Source organism: Bidens hawaiensis, unplaced genomic scaffold (genome assembly GCF_021521415.1).
Source record: "Bidens hawaiensis isolate Kalapana, Puna unplaced genomic scaffold, B.hawaiensis_p1.1 tig00013873_1, whole genome shotgun sequence".
Classification (NCBI taxonomy): Eukaryota; Viridiplantae; Streptophyta; class Magnoliopsida; order Asterales; family Asteraceae; genus Bidens; species Bidens hawaiensis.
Genome location: NW_027492188.1, coordinates 147,469 through 169,922, shown reverse-complemented (window position 1 = coordinate 169,922; position 22,454 = coordinate 147,469). Strand labels below are relative to the sequence as shown.

General features: G+C 35.6%; 1 protein-coding gene and 1 pseudogene across 2 annotated transcripts; both read left to right on the top strand.

Annotated features, from left to right (window-relative positions):
* The first annotated feature begins 1,801 nt into the window (after positions 1-1,801).
* Positions 1,802-6,474, top strand: LOC143545226 (HIPL1 protein-like). Its single transcript, XM_077037147.1, has 4 exons — positions 1,802-1,883; positions 4,329-4,507; positions 4,602-4,843; positions 6,081-6,474. The coding sequence occupies exons 1-4, from the start codon at positions 1,802-1,804 to the stop codon at positions 6,472-6,474; spliced, it is 897 nt and encodes a 298-aa protein (XP_076893262.1).
* Positions 6,475-18,125: 11,651 nt separating this feature from the next.
* LOC143545225 (protein EDS1L-like) lies at positions 18,126-21,329 on the top strand (annotated as a pseudogene). The gene is made up of 4 exons (XR_013137390.1): positions 18,126-18,368; positions 19,126-19,455; positions 19,554-20,327; positions 20,617-21,329. The product of XR_013137390.1 is annotated as a protein EDS1L-like (transcript).
* Positions 21,330-22,454: the final 1,125 nt, after the last annotated feature.

The window sequence follows — 22,454 nt, the reverse complement described above, 5'->3', positions numbered from 1 at the left end:
ACTAAATATGTCAAAAATACCAAAAGACTTTAGAAAAATCCCAAATTTTTCTGGGATGATCCTTGTCATCCTCATAACTTCCTGGAATTTTTTCCAGATTTTAAAACTCATTTTTCAAGCCATTTTCACCCAAAACCGAGCTAGAAAGCCCTAGAACTCGTTTTACCGAAAAGCCTACTTAGACTTTTCCAACTGAGCTCAAATTTTATGGGTGACTTTTATATGTTATAAAAAGCTTATCCTAAATTTTTCAGAATTTTTCATCAAGTTTAGCTATTTTTCACCATTTTTGGCCAAAACCGAGCATTAAATTCACCAAATATTCATCTTTTATCCAAAAATTACCAAAAATTCACAGATCTCTTATTTTCATGTGTAGATCATCTCTGTGAAATTTCGTGACCCGACTCTAAGCGTGCTACAATCTGTCCAAATTTCATAACCACACGAAAACCGAACTATTTTGTGTTTTCTAGCTTTAGATCGCAAGGATCTCGGTTTCTAGCCTTTGCTAGCCGCTAGATACAACACTTACAAGCACAATAACACTATACCAAGCAAACTATACCAACAATCAAACCATTTCTTTCATAATGTCGGTTTTTAAGTAAAAACAAAGGTTTTAACCGTAAAAATCCGTTCTCGACTCTTTTACTTATTTCTTGGACCAAGATCCTTTGTATAACATGTATACATCTCTTGATCATGCAAGAGTCGGTTTCATCTCGGGTTTTCACCCGTCTTTCACATGGAAACTCATTTACAAAGATTCTAACCGTAAAATTTTGTTATTGACACTTTTAACTCGTTTCTTGGATCAAGATCCCATGTATATCTTGTATACATCACTTGATCTAGCAAGGATCGGTTCCATCTCGGGTTTTCACCCATATTCACTTGGAACCTATTGTTCTCAAGAATTATGAAATTAAAAACAAGATTCAAGCCTCAAATTATGTATATACCTTGAAGATCTTGGTTAAAAACTCAAGAATTTGGATGAACACTTGTAGGATTTGAGAGAGTTCTTGTTTGTTTGATGGATAAAAAAGAAAAAGTGAGGTAAATAATACCCCCTAGGACCGATCGGTCCAAAGTAATGGGTGGGGTGGGGCCCACACATCCATTCTAGGCCACATATTCGGATTACGCAATCCGGATAATGTTGTGGATAATCTGGCTCAGTTCGTTTCTCGTTTAAACTCGTAGTTCGGCTTAAAACGAGCATAAAATGGTTGTTTTTCGGGTTAAAATAAAATTTACCTAAAACTGATTTAAAAACTTAAAAAAACTTAACCCATGACATTAAAACATCATATTATTAATAATTACGCATCTTTTTTTTTCGGCTTGATTGATCGTCTCTTGCTTGGTTTGGTGTTAAAGGTTTCGTTTAGCGTACCGACGTACCATTAAATCGAAATCCTTTTTCTGTGCTATAATTCACCTATCCCGAAGCATTAATACTTCGTAAACATCACTTAAACATTATATACTTCGTCTATAATGTAATTCCCGATTCGTTCGGGTTTCAATAATCGTTCATTGGTTAATTGTAATTCCAATACGATTCACTATATAATCGAGTATGACTCGTACTATGAATCATATATACTCGTATAAACGTACTATAACTCATATAATCAGTATTAAATAACACGTAAATAGTATATTCCGGCTAGGGTATACCTGGATTTGCCGGAATCGTTACAAAATCAAAACCAATTGTTCGTCTCAACCGACAACAATATACAGGTTTTTCGGTTGCTAAAATAACCCAAACCAACTACTCTTAAACACAATGGTGTTCGGGTATATCGGTCACCAAGTGAATCAAAACCAACCTTTTCGACCAAGAATAGTATCGGGTTTTCGGTTGCAAAGTAAATCAAAGCCAATTATATGTCTCCACCGACGACAATAGGTTTTTCGGTTGCCAAGCAAATCAAACCAACTATTCTTTAACTTTTCTTGCTTTGTTTTTCGAAAACAAGCCAACCCTTCTTGGAAAAAAATTAAATTCAAGAACATTAATTTCTTGTAAACACTTTCGGATTTTAACCGAGTACGGCAAACAAAAACAAAACCTATTGTTTTACCCTTCTAGTTTCTTGAAGACGTGTTCGTTATCAAAACAAACTCTTCTTATCTTTCTTTGATCAAATTCTTAATTGAGACGTAATTTCTCTTGATCAATTAATCACAACCCTTATTCAATCCAAAGTCCTAGACCAACCACAATATTCCCTAAATTAGTGGACCTTGATTTTAGCTTTTAAAATTAATAAAAAATCAAATAATAACGGGTCACTTTTATGGATTGTAGGGATCGATTGAATAGAATCACAATCCTTTTCTTTTTCTTGACCAATCAATGATCACAAGTAATTTTGAATTAGATTTTGCCTTTGATCAAATTTGATCGATCCTTTCTTGTTCTTCCCTTAATCGATCAACTCAATTACTTGAATTCCTTGATTTAGTTGATCACTGACCCTTATACCTAATCGATTGATTATCCCACAGATAATTTCAATTGATCAATTTGAGACTAGAACGTTCATAACTGAATTCTCAAATCAATTAAAACCTTGGCTCTGATGTCACTGTTGGTAATCAAAGATCAATACACACAATTGAAAATTGAATTGATAATAAGAACACAATGATGAAACCAATGAATTCTTGAATAACAATACTAAAAATGTGATTGCGACACGTGATTATTACACTTGTCTAACATCATTCCCTATTTATAAACTAAATATTTATATATTAACCTTACTAGATACAATAATTACAGTTAGACCCCTATACTTATAATTATTAATAAATAAGTTTAGTTTATATACTAATACTCTCCCTTAAACTAAACTTCGTTTAAGCGAGGTCTTTGTTTTTTTAAGATGCGGTTGCCATTATAGTAGCGTTGGTTCTTCATCTTCCTAGTGGATCAGATTTGCTTCTAAATAAAATCTTTAATCCGGACTAACTTTTAACTGGAATAGGTTGTAGAAACTTTCAAAAGTGGTTTTGATACATCGTTGGATTTTCCTGGTCTTTAATATAAAAAAGAAAACAACGAACTTTGCAATTTTGGTGCGGATACCCTCATGTTAATGAAGGAAGTGGGGAGGTTATAGATGTGGAGACAGTCGTGGTGATGTTGATGGTTGTATAAGAATTTTGAATAACAAAAACTGTGATATAAAAATGATAAATTAGAAATAAATACTCCTAACTTTTGTGTATTAACCGATAATAATCATAACTTTAAAAATCACTACTAGCGGTCAAAACTTTCAACTATTTTTGTCTCAATGGACATCTGTTAAAAAACATTCAATGCCGTTAAGTTTTTTCCCGAGTTTCAAAACGATGTTTTAGGGTTTTTGATTGGAAGAACGACTTGATTCGACTCGACCGATGTAAAATTTATCTCGAAACGTTGATCCAAAAGACTTGTTTTTTGTTAATTGGAAATGTAAGCACCCGAATTGAAACGTTGTTTTGCCGTTTGGATCAACGTTTCTAGATAAGTTTTACATCGGTCGAATCGTATCGTTCTTTTAATCAAAAGCCTAAAACATCGGTTTGAAACTCGGAAAAAACTTAACGACGTTAAATGTTTTTTAACAGAGGTCCATTGAGACAAAAGTAGTTGAAAGATGAGATCACTGATAGTGATTTTTAAAGTTGAAATTATTATCAGCCAATACACAAAAGTTGGGATTATTTATTTTGAATTGTATATAAGAATTGATTTAACACAATCATTATTGACAGGAACCGGTAGTACATCTCACATTTAATGAAGTAATAAATTGGTGTGATGTGAAATAGATGGTATGGTGCCTTATATAGATGTCATATAAAGTTAAATTGTAAAAAAGTGAGTAGCTTATTCACTAGTTCTCCTATAAGCATTAAAAGTTTAATTTTAACAAAACTTGTGCCTTTGTATAGCATTACTTGAAAGAGGCTAAATACTTTTGGGCTAGTTTTCTTTATAAGGAGTTTTAAATATGAGTTAAGTTCATATTTGCTATTAATTACTTACAAAATAACATGCACTACTGAGATACATATGTTTTTGGAATACACGTGACATTTTGCGAGGCAGGAAACATATATCTTTTATGTTGAATACGATAAAATATATGTAATTATAATAATAATTTGCCTTTCTAAGAAAAATATTAACTTTTAATATTGTTAGAGATTATGCATGACCCAAGGAACCATTTCTATGTAGTCGTATTATATATTCAAACAAATAACATATTAATTCAATGATGGATTAATAAATATTGGTGATGAATCTCTAGGTCAAGAAGATATTACACAACTCGCGTTATGGGGAAACTACTCTGTTCCGAGGGATAATCCATATACTAAAGACGACGACTTGTTGCCGGAAATATGGGCACTAGGATTACGTAATCCTTGGCGTTGTAGTTATGACAGTGAAAGATCATCATATTTCTTTTGTGGTGATATAGGCCAGGTATTATGTTTCCTATGTATTGTGTTCCTCAAAAACAATATATGTTTTCCTAGTAAATAACTGTTCATCCTTTTGTTGTTTTTTTTTGCCAAAGGATGAATACGAGGAAGTGAATATGATCAAGAAAGATGGGAACTATGGTTGGCGGCTTTACGAAGGACCTGGTCGTTTCTCCCCTCCCCAAACGTCTGGAGGGAATTCATCAACAGATTCCATCAATCCTATTTTTCCGGTGATGGGATATAGTCATTATGAATTGAATAAGAATGAAGGCTCAGCCTCTATTACCGGAGGGTGTGTCTATAGGTCCAAAACTGATCCATGCATGTATGGAAGGTAAGTACATGTTTTCTTGGTCCTGGCTTAACTTGTTTAATACTTTTAATTAATGTTGTAAAGCTCGTTAGGCGGTCGACCTCCTTGTAGGGAGTACTCGGAGAGTGTTCGGCTTGTACTCGGACATGATAAATATAACGTAAATTAATTATTGGATACTATATATATATATATGATTTCTTTTGAGAACCACTTTGAGTTTTAAGAACTCGAAAGAACTCAACGTAACAATTTTTTTTTTCGAATTTTTTTTACACATGTGTAATACTTAAGTGTAAGTGATGTACAAAAAATTACGGTATTTTTTTACACACCGAATCGACTTTTTACACATGTGTAACTAACGTTTAAACTTGTGTAATTATCAAAAATACTTATACTCTCTCCTGCTTCATTTTTTAATTAAATTTAATCTCAGCCACATATTTTATATCATTTAATTAAATTTGTGGTTCAAAATTGAGTTCTTAAAGTTCTTAAAACTCACCATGGTTATCAAAATAACCCTCCCCTATATATATATGTTAAGATAAACATAATTCATGCTAAAATAAGCATAATTCATATGAAAAAAAAGATAATTTAAAAAATTCATGTTTTGTTGTAATTTTTAATTATTTACTAAAACAATTAACAAAAAGATTAAAACATAAATAAAAAAATTATGGCCGAGTTGGCCTTGGAGGTTGAGTAATCCCAGGTACTCTAACTTTTGACCGAGTTAGACCTTGACGAATAATAGTGGCCGAGTTGGAAAAAGACGGCAAAGTTGATATTCGAGGACCTTGGAATCGCCGATTCCAAGGTTTTGGAATCCGACTTTTACAACGCTGCATTTAATGGTAAACAAGGTTGAATTAATCATTTAAGCCTTTGATAATCAGAATCTAAGTTGAAAAAATAAATAAATGATAAATAAATTAATTAAGGTTTGAAATATACAATTAGTTTTAATAATCACTTGTAAATAACACCAATTTTAATTCTTGTCATACTTTAGTTATTTGAAATATAGAAAATCATAGCAGCTTGATTTGTGAAGCTGAACATTACCATTCAAATAAAAATCATACAAAATGTTTGGTAGAGATCAATTCAGCCTTCCTTGATTGTACGAATTCGTTGCTAACTAGGAGGTCTAAAACAAGGAGATTAGTGTTTACATCGACTTGATGAAATTAATAGTTCAACAAGCCATCATGACTAGTTAGTTAACATTTTGCTTCTTGTTTTTCAGTTACTTGTATGCGGATCTATACGCAACCGCAATGTGGGTGGGCACCGAATTCCCCAGAGATAGTGGGAATTTTACATCTAAAAAGATTCCCTTTACTTGTGCCTCAGATTCTCCTACATCATGCGACATTGTTCCGGGAAATTCATTTCCATCACTGGGTTACATATTTTCATTTGGGCAGGATAATAAGAAAGACGTATACCTGCTTACTAGTAGTGGTGTCTATAGGATTATTTCTCCAAGGCGTTGCAATTATGCGTGTGCAATCGAGAAGACAACAACAAGTCCTAATCAACACTCGTCGTCTTCTCCTTTGAATCCAACGTTTGTTGTTGTTTCAACTTTCTTTTTTTTTTTTTTTTTTTTTTTGCTTTTTACAAGTTTTAACTACTAGCTAGTGTGTATTTTGAAGGACCTAGGGTTCCATTCTACCCTAGAATTTTTGTTATAAATAAATCAAGGAGGTTTTCAAGACAATAAAGATATTGGATGTTCGAAGAAACCATATGTAGGTTTTATGTGTTGATTTTGTTAGTGCATGATTTTTTGTCCGTAGCTAATCGAATAAGCTAGAGTAGTTTAGTTATTATGCTATCGTGTAATATGGCCCATTCGCTATGGACTGTATAGCAAATGGGGTCCATTCGTTAGAATAAGTAGCCCATTCGTGAGCCTAGGATGTAACAATTCGAATTTTGCATTTAATATTTTGTGTCTATTACCCGACCCATTTCTTTGTTCGGGAAATTTTTTCAATAAAATATTGCATCTATCGAGTAATTACTAGTTTTATTAATTGTTTATTTTATTTATTTAATATATATATAAATAACTTTCATTTATATACAATTTTCACCATAAACTATACTTTAACCCTAATTTGTTTCTTAATTTATATTCAACATTTTAATCAGAAACCCATTAACCCAAAACCCGTATCCATATTCATACCGTATACCCATATTCATTTTCTTTGCTTGAAGCTTAATTCTCGTCCTAATAGTGAAATTGATTTGTGCAAATCTTTCCTTAAGCCTAAATGAACTCACCAACGATCGTAATTAGGAAACTGTGATCTATAGATACGTATTGACTATATTATCTATCTGTCATTAGTTGTAACATCCCGAAATTTCCAAGTAATATTAATTATGTTACTTAATTATAGAGAGAAAGTTTACCCGGGTTATCAGGAAATAAATAATAGAATAGGAGTTGGTATGGGTCGGGCTAGTGTTGGGTAATGGATGTGGGTTGTGGACTTGGATTAATTAGGATGGGTTAAATGAGAATGGGCCTTAGGTCCATGGGATCTCAGGGATATAAATACCCTAACACCCCAAAATATCTTCACTCTATCTTTATCCAAGCACACTCCACACACACATACACTAACTTCGCCGGAACCGGGCCGAGCCAAGGGAAGAATCGGACTGATCCGAGAGTGAGAGAGGGCGACTAGTTGCGTTAACAAGTTAAAGGAGATCCAAACAAGCCCAAAAAGGTATGATTCTTGATCTTTGAAGTTTAAAGATCCAAGCTTTTAGTGTTTAAACGACCAAAAAAATGGTCGGGTAGCGTAGTGGGTGATATTGAACCATAGCAAGGGTGTCAAAATCGCTCGAAATGCCGATCAGAAACTAAAACAGCGGCTGCCTGGGCAACTTCGCCTTCATCTGGGCAACTTCGCCTTCATCTGGGCAACTTCGCCTTCAAAGTGACGAACTTCGCCTGCAAGCTAAGTTCGCCTGATGAACTTCGCCTGCAAGCTAGGTTCGCCTGATGGCAACTTCGCTGTAAAGTTAAGTTCGCCTAACTGGTAACTTCGCCTGAGGCCAAGTTCGCCTGATGACAACTTCGCCTGAAGCCAAGTTCGCCTGATGGCAACTTCGCTGTAAAGTTAAGTTCGCCTAACTGGTAACTTCGCCTGAGGCCAAGTTCGCCTGATGACAACTTCGCCTAAAACTAAGTTCGCCTAAGGTTAACTTCGCCTAAAGTCAAGTTCGATTAGAAAATAAATTAAAAACCTAATGAAAAATGTGTTAAGACAGTCAATGTAAATAAAATTTTTCTAAGCTGACCTGGCAGCTCGACCCCAGCCAGGGGCTCTGCCCCTTGGACTATGCTAGGGGCTGCCGCCCCTAGACCCTGCTGCCAGGGGCGCTGCCCCCGGACCCCCGTTCGTTGTGGGTAGTAGTTAAGACTGGAAAGATGATATGAGTAGTGATAGTTGTTTGATACGTGTACTTGTTATACAGTCAGCCGTGCACAGCTGAAGAAAGGGATTACGATTAACGGTGAACGTAACCGTGTTCAGGTGAGTTTCTAGCCCCATTCCTTGTTATGTTTTCGGGGCTGTGTGCATACTCGATGTGTTGTTAATACATTTATCCTAAGTGATAAGTGTATGTCATATGTGATATGTGTGATAGATATGAATGATTGTTTGTCGGTACGCGAACGATCTTCGGATATTGCGCGTACTGTCAGGTTAAAAATAAAGGTACGAATATTATATATCGAAGATGTATGAATATTTCAAATGAATACTTGTCGGGGCGTGAACGATCTTCGGATATTGCACGTAACGACAAGGGGTATGGTTGTTAAATGAATGAGGTAAAGAATGCCTAGAGTGTTCTTATGTTATAATGTAAGTATGTGTATTTAGGTACACGAATGGCATGTGAGTTCTACGTTCGACATAGTAAGTTAGGATGGCAAATCCCTCTAGCTTCTGTCGGACATAGACTCGGCTGGTGATGGCGTAGTTAAGGACTGCGAGCCTTATACATGAAGTAGATGATATATGTAAACGTAGATAAGGACCGCGAACCTTATACGTAATGTAGATAGGCGTCAGCATAGGAAAGGACTGTGAACCTTATACGTGCTGTATTTGTAGCATAGGGGAGGACTGCGAACCTCGTACGTGCTATGAATTAGGTTGCAACATAGGGAAGGACTGCGAACCTTGTACGTGTTGTGGATGTATTTCAGCATAGGAAAGGACTGTGAACCTTATACGTGCTGATTTTGTAGCATAGGGGAGGACTGCGAACCTCGTACGTGCTATGAATTAGGTTGCAACATAGGGAAGGACTGCGAACCTTGTACGTGTTGTGGATGTATTTCAGCATAGGAAAGGACTGTGAACCTTATACGTGCTGATTTTGTAGCATAGGGGAGGACTGCGAACCTCGTACGTGCTATGAATTAGGTTGCAACATAGGGAAGGACTGCGAACCTTGCACGTGTTGTGGATGTACTATGGTATAGGGAAGGACCGCGATCCTTGTACGTACCATAAATGGTGAACATAGGTAAGGACTGCGAACCTTGTACGTGTTCACGACCTTGAGTACAGGTATAGACGGTGAACTATGAACGTACTCTCGGTAGACTGAGGTTAGTGATTGTAGATATGTATGTATGTATAGTAGCAAGTATGTATGTAGAACAGAAGGGTAACTAGTGAAGTATGGATATGTATCTACGGATATGTATGTATTGTTTGGCGTTCGATTAACTAGAACTCACTCAGCGTAGCTGACTTTAAGTATGCACGCAGGTGAGCTGATTATAGAGTTAGCATGAGGATGACACACGACATGGATTGAACGGCTGGCATCTGAAGAAAGAAGTAAAGATGTTTTAAATATAAAGTTTTGTGTTATGGTATCAAAGAAAAGATTTAATGTTTTGTAACAAATGATTGATGTTTTATATTCCGCGAAAAGTTTTAATAAACTCTGATTTGAAGAACTGTGTTTATGAGTAAATCCGACGCTAAAGTAGGGTCACCGGGTTCGGGGCCTTACATTAGTATATTGGTATTATACCATTATTCATCGCTTATAACTCAATCAAACACGTTTGCCCTATTATACAGTCATCGCAATCAAAACCACCATAGTTAATTAAGTTTTCAAAACCTGCAAGTACCCGTTCTTAATCAAGTAACCACCGACCATTCATAGTTCTAATTGATTATCAAATTAACGACGTTTAAGGTAGTATGTTATATGGACATGTTCGCTTTTAAACCCTCTCCATTAACCCGAAGGTTAATCAAGCAAACGATTAACGTTTTGGCCGATTGATCTTATTAGGGTATATGTGTGATTTGGGGTTTTTAACTAATCTATTTATAATTTAATGTTATCATGTTTATATCAAGTAACACACCAGCTCAGTTGGCTGGTGTGTGGGTGTTAAGGCTTGGAGTGGTTGGGGATGCGGGTTCGAGCCACCCCAACCCGTTTTTGCATCTTTATTTTTTGTATATTATTTTAGTGGTTATATTTAATCAATTAAATTATGTTATAAATATTATAAATACAATAATTAATTGATATTTTATTAAAACCGACACATTAACTTGTTGTTTTCTGAATCATGGTTAAAACTATATATATGTATGTATGTATATATGTATGTATGTATGTATATATAATAGTTATTAAAATTGATAAATGTTTTAATATTAAAGAGTTAATAGGGATTACTAATTTATAATATATAACTAAAATATGTCTTGTTAACATAATTATTGGTAAAATTTTCTAAACAAATGTATTCTTATAAACAAATATTCATCTTAATTATTACAACTTTAATATTTTTAAGTTAAAGGATTTGTTCTTTTATTACTAATATAATTTTAATAACTTTTATAAAATAAACTTTCAATTTATTTTTAACTCTCCAATATCCGTTCATATCTCAATTCTTTTTTAGTCCATCTATTAACTCGTAGTATTTCTCCGACTATCAATTTTGCTTAGGATTTGTTCTTATTGATTCTCGGTGAGCGTGACTCATAGTGTTCATTTTCTTATCATATTCAAATCTCCGCTTATTGATAATGTGAGTAATTCACTCTCCTTTTTACTTATTTTCAATACCATTGGGGACATATGCGTATCGTATTATATTTATCTATTATTTACTATTCACGTTAGCAAATTGTTAACCTTATATGCAAATCAATTACTTGCCTAACTTACTATATGTTTATTTTCTTAATTGTCCGCATTCAGAGAGGTCCATCATAATCATAGTAATAGTATGATCATACGACCATCGTAATAGCCAATGCCCAATTCGAAAGAAAACGGTTTTACCGACACTCATTATTTGCTCATTGGCTTAATTGTTTATCTCACAGGAACAATTTTTACGTTTTCATATTATATTGTATCTTAAACTAACTGGTGTTTTACTCACTCAACCTTGAATTGACAAAACTATTTATTTTATACGCATATGCAAGTTATCATTTTAATTGGTTCATGTTTGGTGAAGATTTAGGATTGCTTATTTTAGAAGAAACATTATCAAGACAATAAATCAAGACTTAGTTTAAACTTAGAATTTTTGAATTATCTTGATGCCTTTACTTTTAATTTATGCACTTTGTTGGTTGAAATTTATTTGAATATTTAATTTAATTTTAATAGATATTGTCACATTTTAATTATGCATGATAGTACATTGAGAGCAGTGAACAATCAGCTCATGCCCTGCCATTTCCGCCTTAGGTTGGGTTGTGACATAGGAGCTCATACGCTAAGGGTGTAACGTATGAAGGCTCATTCGTTCTTTAAGGGTGTCCATTCGTTATGAGATTTGGAGAGTGGGAGGCCATTCTCTATGGGAAGCCTCATTCGTTTGGTGTGTCTAATGAATGGGGACGATGTATATAAATAGGTCTGCCCTAGAGAATGAGTATAGAGATCACAGCCTTATTATTCCATAAGTAACGTTATGCTGCCGATTCTCTCTAGAATGATAGGCCGCCTCGAGGTGCACATCGAGGCGGATCGAGCTTAACCGTATGTAAGTATGCATGCATTAAATATCTTGTAATCATTCGGTTATTGTTATCAATGAAACAATCTTTCAGCTCGATATCATTCTATGTTATTTATTGTCTAGAGGTTAAAACGATTTCCTCATTTGGTATTAGAGCGTGAATTTCTTTTGATACGTACCAATTTTGATGTGAATTTTGATCCGAGATGCATCGTGGTGTTCTTCATGTTCATGCTGTTGTTTGATCAGATTTGGGTTAAATTTGTGGATGTTTGTTAAAATTTTATGGTGATTTGTGTTCCTGGATGAAATTCGAACCTTCATGTGGATTTTGGTGGTTTAATTTAGTGATTTGAATATGAATTGATGATTCCGCTATGGATGGAGTTTGATTTTGATGATTCCGTCCATGAAAACCATTTTTCCAGCGACGTAACTAATTTTTTCGGTGATACACAATTTTCGTTGGCTAGAGTAACTGCTCCAATGGCTCATTCGCTACTTTTCAATTCAACTTGCTCATTCAATATGAATTGTTGGCCATTCGTTAAGTCATTATCTATCACTTATGTCATTCATCAACTTGTTTAGCTTATGAGGTCTATTCTAGCAAATGAGACCCCATTCGTTCAAATGGTTAGCGAATGAAGCCTATTTTGAAGAATGAGATCCCATTCTCTCAATATTTAGCGAATAGAGATACAAATTCAACGAATGAGGATCGGTTTAGCAAATAACAACATATGTTTAGAGAATGACGGTGTTTATGCGTACCACATGGAAGACGAGTGTCCCCGATAAAATTAACGAGGAGTTTATTGGAGATTTTTGAAGATTTGTTCAATACCTTGCCGGATTTGTTAAGAAAAATGGGAGATAAAAATTACAAGGATTTTATTTGATTGGTATCTTCTAGTGTTTGCAAGGGTTTCTTTATAAAATACTGCAATTCGGGTGGTAATACATGGTTTAAATCTACATTTGACTGAGTTCAAGACTATACGAGTGCAACATTTGTTCGATTGCTAATTGATACGTTCGAGATTGAAACCTGATTATGCAGGCTATGAGTGTCTGTTCGTTTAATTCTTTCTGAAGAACTTTAATCTTGACAATGTTGGCTATGAGTATTCGGCGGATTACTTCTCTTGATGGAGACAATTCTTGAACGGGTTAATCTTACTGAAGAGTACAAACGAGTCTTGTCATTGGATTCAAAAATTCCGATCATTCAGGATTGATTAATGGAGGTTGGATCTATGAATCATATGCCCAAAACATTAGTGCATCCAAGCGAATGGGATGTAAAAGAGCTGCAAATATTGATATTTTGGGATAGACTTTATCAAGAGAGGGAAAACTGAAGTGAAAGATTTTGGATGATCGTGTTATTCATGAAGATGTGTGACGAGGTCAAATGTAAAGATATGTTTGCTTTAAAAGTGCTGATGGATAGCTGATGACTTGTTTCTAGCTGTTTAAAGATTGACACATATTATATGCCAGTTGGATGATCGAAATGATCACCTAGAGATGCTTATATGAGGGGATGATCTGATATGAGAAGCTTCGAGTTATGGTTCGCATAAAAGACTACAGATTTATCTCTCTTCACTAGCCCGAGAATCATCCGTCAAAGTGGAGTTATTTATAGGGACTGATGATTTGTAGTTAAAGTATTTGATAACTACGGAATGGGGAGTTTGTTAGTGCATTATTTGTTGTGTATAGCTAATCGAATAGGCTAGGGGTTGTTTAGTCATTATGCTATCATGTAATATAGACCATTCACTATGGATTGTATAGAGAATGGGGTCCATTCGTTAGAGTAAGAAGCCCATTTGTTAGCCTAGGAGCTCACACGCTAAGGGTGTAGCGTAAGAAGGCTCATTCGTTATTTAAGGGTGCCCATTCGCTATGTTATTTAGCGAATGGGAAGCCTTCGCTATGGGAAGCCTTATTCGTTAGGTGTGTCAAACGAATGGGGATGGTGTCTATAAATAGGCCTTCCCTAAAGAATATGTATAGAGATTCGTGACTTCTTATTCCACATGTAACGTTATGCTGCCGGATTCTCTCTAGAATGGTAGGTCGCCTCGAGGTGCACATCGAGGCAGATTGAGCTTAATCATACATACATATGCATGTATGAAATATCTTGTAATCATTCGGTTATCGTTATCAATGAAACAATCTTTTGGCTCAATATCGTTTTATGTTATTTATCACTCATTTTATCTATTTGTACGTATAATGATATGGGATTGATTGGTTACAAAAGTTGTTGGGTAATATATCTAATGAAGTGTAGAAAGCTAATGTGGATGTGATTAGTAAGAGTGAAGAATTTGAGGGTATTAAGAATTAAAGACGGAGTTTGTTAGAGTTATTGATCCGATGTGGTTGGTCAACTTGTCTGAATCCGATAACGACGTGTTATATCATAATTAGATCAGATGGGCACACACTAAAAATAACGGGCAAGCTATGTAATGCCAATGAGTTGTCCCGGTTTGTCATGCATTTGGGATTCCCAGCTGTGCCGATTGGAAGACCAGCAGGTTCAAAGTACGAATATGACAAAGAGCTCGATATGAGGGGAAATTTGTTGATACATCGTTTAGCGTCTCGGTCTTTGTTTAATGTCTTTGAAAATAATTTCAATGTATAGGGGTATTCTGGTAAATGTATATAAGGGCCATTCTCTAGTGTTATTATAGCGAATGAGACCCGTGTGTATTAGACCTCATTCGTTAAGGGTGTTTAATGAATGAGTGTTAATGTATGTAGTGTCATTCGTTATGATATGTATAACGAATGACTTAGCGAATAGGAAGCTCATTCTTTAGGCTTGTCTAACGAAAGACCCATCTCCTATATATATCCCTTGTAACTTATTCTAATTAATAGAGTTCTTATTTTATATCGATTCCTCTCATTACTCTGCCAAAATACTCTCTCAACACACAGTACACACAATTAACATAATAGTTCTATAACATAATCGCATCAAAGACTAGATCTCAATCATACGAATCAGATCATGGATTCTCAAATTTCATCATTAGATGAGTTCTTGATAGACCCAAATGCCCAAAGTTCTGTAATATTGATTATTATGATGATATTTGATGAATCAGAACCTTATAGATGTCATCAATATATTATGGTTTGAGTTTTGATGACAACAATTTGCGGACAGATTCATACCCGCTTATGGGTTTGACTGTAGCTTGATGCTATATGATTATTATTAATCGATTCTTGATTCTAGATTATAGTTTGTTGACTCTAGATTACCGAAAGTGTTGATTTGTATTTTTTGGACATACAGAAGATAGTTTTTATGAATTTACAAAAATCTTGTGTCAAATCTGATACAGGAAGATGTTTTCGGCTAATTTCCCGAAATCATAACTTGAAATTTACAAGGCAAATGGGCTGGTTCCATTTCTGGTACTTAATATTGTGAGACTAGAAGACAACTCAGTTAGCCATCCATGAGTTGGATAAATGAAGTGAAAGAAAAATGAAACTACTTTCTGCTGAACTATTTGTACTTATATGGAATGATTTATTTATTGTGAACTTTGTATACTAGCTACCGTTATAATAAAAATATATTGAGAAACCAATTCCATATATACTTCTGTGGTAAAATTTATACAACTTAATTGTACTGTTTGCTTAGTGACTAAAATTCCATTTTACATGCTAAAAGCTATCTCGAGGGCTACTTGATCAGAATTATATGGCAATTGTTTGATGGTTTGATCATGATGTGCTATAGGATGCATGTTAGAACAACTTAAAACTATTGACATTAATTATTATGATTTGTTATACGCTACATAATGATGTCATGATGAGCATGCACGGCTAGCCGCATATAGATTGGATATGGATATGGTTTGATTGTTGACTTATGCGACTTTCATGAATGCTGGTAGGTTATACGCTAGGTCATGTTTGTCCGTATAAGTCTATACTTATACGGATGCAGACTTATACATGGGCTAACTACTGTGCTGTCTATAAATAGGTTTGTTGTTGGTTAGTTAGTTAGGCTTTTGGATCATTTACTTTTATTGTTGTATCTGTCGATCCATTAAGTCTCATAAGCGTTAGCTTTCATATCTTTTATAATCGTGTGATTTATTAATAAACTTTGGGCTTAAACGAGATATTATCGTGTTTTTCATCTTGTACTAATTTCTGCTCGGTACATTAAAGAGTTGAATTAGTTTCGTTTAAATCGTAACGTGATTTCGATCCGTCTCATGAACTTTTAATTGGTATCAGAGCCGTGTGGCTCCGATTCTACTCGAGAAACTTGATTTTATCTTATTCTTATCAAGTTTGATGCATTTCGTGTCGATGCAAACCGAAGCTTGATGATGTCGTTTTAATGGAGGTTGAAGCTTGATGATGTCATCAATGGAGGTTGAAGATTAAAGTCTTAAAATGTTTATACCTAATCTTAACATGTGATATTACAATAGCATATCAGCCATATATAAGTAAATATTAATCGTATGCGTCATTTGGTTCCACATACTTATATGAAATTGGACATATACGAGCGTTCAAGTTAAAGAGAACATAGAAGTAAACGTGTACGTATATGTTATCCTTACCTACTTATTGATGATTTAATGAGTCGTGTTGAAGATAAGAACTTGAAGTTCAATAATTGGAATGTGATTGCTGATTTGGACGACCGAGTTTAAACCAATATTATTGAAGGCTCGAGAACGACAAGCGTTTGAACGAACAAGACGAAGCAAAATCCGAGGGGGAGTCTGTTGATACACGAACGCCTTTAGCTTTCGTCTTGTGGTCGGATTGATAGTCGAATTAACAAACGGGTCAGCGGTTTAATATATGTATAACACGTATACGGCTGCTGTATGGTTAAGGTAATACGTTACATATGATATACGGGTCTTATGCATCATCTATTGTACATCTTATACATACACGCTGAATTAACTAACACATGATATTGTTCAGGTGAATATGGTGGGCTTATGCGGCTACTTGTTAATTACATAATGGACAGCTACTATTCTTGGCATATTGATTGATATGATTTGTTATACGCTACATAATGATGTCACGATAAGCATACACTGCTAGCCGCATATAGATTGGATATGAATATGGTTTGATTGTTGACTTATGCGACTTTCATGAATACTGGTGGGTTATACGTCGGGTCATGTTTGTCCGTATAAGTCTATACTTATACGGATGCAGACTTATACGTGGGCTAACTACTGTGTTGTCTATAAATAGGTTTGTTGTTGGTTAGTTAGTTAGGCTTTTGGTCATGTACTTTTATTGTTGTATCTGTCGATCCATTAAGTCTCATAAACGTTAACTTTCATATCTTTTGTAATCGTGTGATTGATTAATAAACTTTGGGCTTAAACGAGATATCGTGCTTTTCATCTTGTACCGATTTTCGCTCGGTACATTAAAGAGTTGAATCAATTTCGTTAAAATCGTAACGTGATTTCGATCTGTCTCATGAACTTTTAGAAGGAAGGACAATTTCAAAAGGGAATATTCCCTATTTTGCACCGCTTTCTGATACACCATATTATACATGGTTTTACACCAAGGAGGGGTACTTGGACCCTCATGAGTAGAGAAATCTCTACAACTACCGTTGTTGTTGTATATAACATGCATTTCAACTTCTCAAGATTAATCTTTAAAGGCATGGTGGTAAACTTAAGGAAGAGGGCAGAAGACAGATTTCTCATGTATCCAAGATTCTTACAGATCATATTTAATATTCTTTGCCATGGTCTTCCAAGTTTGGCTATTACCCATGTCCTGCAAGACCCAAATGTGTATGGAAGAATAGCAAGGTTGGGTGTTACAAGCCACTTTAATCCAGAAGTGGAATATGATATTCTCCCATGGTTGATTGACAATAACATGGTGATTATGGATGTGCCAGAGTCACCAAGGGTGACTAGTGATGAGGATGATAGTTATAGTGAGGACGATGGCATGTCTGAGTCTAATGATGATAATGATGGTGGAGATGATGATCTTGTGAATGAGGAGATTGTGAATGTTGATAATTTGTTGAATGATGTTGTGAATGCAGTAATTGCTCAAGTTCAAGGGGAGACTACACAAGATGACAACCTTGTTCCTACACCACCCACTTCACCACAACACTAATCACCACCCCAATACCTTGATAGACACATGAATGTTCTTTTTAAAAACTATGACTTAAGAAGGGAGAATGAGGCCTTGAAAAAGAATAATTCTGATTTGGAATCCCAATTGGAACATGCTTTACTAAGAATACAAACCTTGGTCAGTGAGGTTGAGAAGACCTCAGCTGCACCAAAAGATGAGGAGAATTCACCTGTTGCTAATGCTGATAATGATGATATTTTAAAATCCTTGGCAGAGTTGTATGACAGTGATGAGGATATAGATGATGTGGATGATGAAGGGATATGAGGCAGATGTTTCTGAGGATGTGATTCAAGAATATAATGTTAATGATGTTGCTTAGGTGAATATGAATTGGGCAAATGTCGGCTTTATATTTTTTATTTGTTGGTTAAACAATTTTCTAAAACTTTGCTTTCATATTTTTTATAGTTCGTCTTTACAATGACCGAAACTTTTTTCATGATTTAAAAACATCTCATCGCATGGTTTTATATCCGCATTTCAACGTTTGATACCTAGCTTGCACTTAAAATATTTTTTTGGATTACTTATATATGTTTACGAATTTTTGTTGGTACCACTGATATGAACCGGATTTGTGTTGGTTCGCATCTGTAACATGCCGGTCTTTTTGGTTCCACATATGATAATTTGTTGTATTTTGGCATTGACGGATTTATTTCGTTTGCTTAGATTTGATGTCGTAACTTGATACAGACTGACTTCGCATCAACTTATAGCGAGTTTATAGTTTAACGTTTTTACTTATGTTTATTGTTCGATTTAACGGTATCTGTCGCGAAGCACGAGATGCTAAATTCTAGTTTACCTTATTTTAAATAACATGGGTATTTGTTTTATTTACCGAAAAATAAAATAAACTAGATTCAATCATTTTCTTGTAGTTACGTTTGACAAAGAGGTGTCAAATGACAAAAATACCCATAAGACTTAAAAAGACTTTCAACACACAAAAGTCTTAAAAGTCTTTTGTTTTCTATCAAAAACACACACAAGATAGAGAGAAAGAGAGAGATTGAAGGAAGATATAGAAGAGAAAGTAGGTGTTAAAGAAGCAGAGATCATAAAAGCCTGTGCTTTAGCTGTGAAATCACACAAGTCCAACAATGGTTTTATAAAGGAATCTGGCACGGAAGATAGTGTTTTTGCCTTGGGTGGATCATGGGCTGTTGAAGATTTTTACAGTAAGGAGCCTTTTGGGGTGAATACGATCGACGCTTCTTCGCTAATGTTTCCGTCGCTAAAAAGTGTTGGTAATAACGAGCTCGCTAAGATCACTCAAGGATTCTTTCTTAGATTTCAAGCTATTCTAAAAACATTGCAGCCAGAGGTAATACTATATATATATTTGTAACCAATTCAATTCCTTCACACACAGATGAAAATTTACCCATTTATTTATAGCACTCACTACCTTATAAACTGCAGGTAGAGAAAGCCATTAAGAAAGCAAAACCCATCATATTCACAGGCCACTCTTCGGGGGTCCCGTGGCCATCCTAGCCGCCGTCTGGTATCTCGAGAAATACACAAGGTCTAGCGGCGTCTTCCCGTGCAAATGTTTAACTTTCGGGTCACCACTTGTGGGCGACCGTATATTCACACACGCTCTAAACCGAGAAAACTGGGCCCGTTTCTTTGTTCATTTCGTAGGAAGATATGACATTGTTCCTCGAATAACACTAGCCCCCTTAACCTCCCTTAAATCCGATTTCACTCAAATTCTTGATTTCTTCAATCCCAAATCAAGAAACTTTCAAAACTCATCAATCCCGGCCTCCCAGGAAGCATTGTCATTTTTCAGGACTGTTTTGAAAAACGCATCCTCAGTTGCTAGTCATGCGGCTTGTACTCTCATGGGGAGTACCAACTCATTACTTGAGTTTTGTTGAACTTAGTCCGTACAGACCTTCTGGAACGTTTATCTTTTGTACCGGAAATGGGAAACTTGTTTGCGTGACAAACCCGAATGCGGTTCTGCAGATTCTGTTTTATTGTTGTCAGCCTAGTGATGAGTCTCAGGTTAGAGATGCAGAAAGTAGAAGCTTACAAATGGATTACAATAATGAAGTAAAAGAGAGTGTTTTGGGAATGCAAGATGTTGTGTACCTTGATGATGATATGGAGATCCCATTGTCTGCAAACGGTAATGCTTTTGGTGACATCACGTCTGTACACGCAGCTCTAAATGATCTTGGTCTGGTGAGTCTTAAATATATATTAGATTATACCGTGTATTACATTTTGAAATAAGATACGATTGAAATTACGTATAAGTTACTAGTTAAATATTAATATATATGAGATCAGATATCTCACATAAGTTAACATATTGAATAAATTAATGTTTTGATACTATAAACAAGAAGAATCTTGGAATCACACGTAGCGCAATTAGTCAAACATTTATTTGTTTTAGCTACAGAATTGTGAATTGGCCGATTTGAGTTGTGTTTTCATATGAACGATTGGACCTAATATTATTGCGCAGAGCACGAGGGGTAGGCTATGTCTTCTAGCAGCACATGCATTCGAAAAGAAAAAGCTAGAAAACCAACAGATGATTGATTCAAAGATAGCCAGCATCATTAAAATGCAAGATGTGATAGCCGAGTACCAAAAGGCTTGCAAAGATCGCAACATTGGTTATTATGATGCTTTCAAGATTCAAAAGGGTACTCCCGACTTCAACGCAAATGTGAAAAGGCTGGAGCTTGCAGGCATTTGGGATGAGATTGTAGAGATGCTGAAACGGTACGAGCTCCCGGATGGGTTCGAGAGTCATCCCGAGTGGGTAGAGCTTGGAACCAAGTTTAGGAAGCTGGTGGAACCCTTAGATATAGCCAACTATTATAGGCACTCGAAAGACGAAGACACTGGAACCTACTTGAGAGTGGGTGGTCGACCGAAACGGTATAGATACACCCAACGGTGGCACGAGCATGCTCACAGACTCGGAGAAGAGTCTAGTTGCGAGACCACTTTTTGGGCAAAAGTGGAGGAGCTGCGAAGGAAACCGTATCTACAGGTTAAGCATGATATTGTTGTTCTAGAGAAACAAGTGAAGGAGTGGGTTCAGACACAAGAGCTCAACAATGATGTGTTTTTGGAGAAATCTACGTTTGTTGAGTGGTGGAAAACACTCCCACCAAAACATAGATCCGAGTCTTGCCTCAAAGGATATTTTGCACATTGAAGTTTCATCCAACTAGAGATGTTCAAAACGGTTTGGGACTAGGAACCGGAACCGGTTCCTATATTCAAAACCCCCTTTTAAACCGGTTCCAGGCTCGAACCGGTTAGGGAACCGAACCGGTTCTCCCACCCTCGGACCCCTAACCTATCTAACCGGTTCTTACCGGTTCCTAAACCGGTTCCTACACTGTAACCGGTTCCAACCGGTTACAGTGTAAAATTTTTTTTTTTCGTTTTTCGTTTGCGATTTGGATTCTAAACTACGATTCGTATTTGTATAGCATGAAAAATAAACAAAACAATTAACATAAAATTCATTTTATTTACTTTAAGAAGTTCAAAAAAAAAAAGGTTACATGTTTTAAAATCTTCAAAAACAAACTAACAAAACATTAAACTTATAAATATAAAGTTGTGACATATTATTTCTAGAAAAGCCTTCTTGTTCGTCGTAATTATTGAGCGGCGACTTCTTCCTCGGAATTACTTGTAGAAATGCCTTCTTGTTCGTCGTGCACTCGAACATCAAGTGGTGTTTCATCTTCGAGAGTGGTTACGTGTTGAATACGATCGATTGAGTCCAAGTGATCCTTTAAGCAAATGCACATCTCCACCGACTCCGAATTTAGTCTTGTTCTTCTCACCGATATTACCCTGCCACTAAGAGAAAAAGCGGATTCCGAAGCTACCGTAGAAGCTTGGACGGTTAGTAAATCACGGGCCATGGTGGCAAGAATCGGAAACTCGGTTTCCTTTACCTTCCACCAAGCCAAAACATCAAAAGTGCCATATTCCTCTTCGGATAAACCGGTAGAGTAATCATTTGCACTATACCTTCCTAGTTCGCTTGAAGGGGTGTTACCCCTTTGTTTTTTAGCCGTTACGTTGCGAACGGTGTTCATAAGGCTAATCATGGGATCTCGTACTCTAGTAGCACTTGAATTTGATGAAAACCCCCCCGGCATAGGCATGTGTATGTTTGACCCATATTTATTTAAATAAAAGTCATACATAAATTTAAAATTCAAGTTAAAATAATTTTTTGCCTCTGTTGAAAAGTTTGGGTCAATTTCATGCATATCTAAGGCTGAAAAAATTTCGTCTATCACACATTCAACCCCCGTAACATTTAAC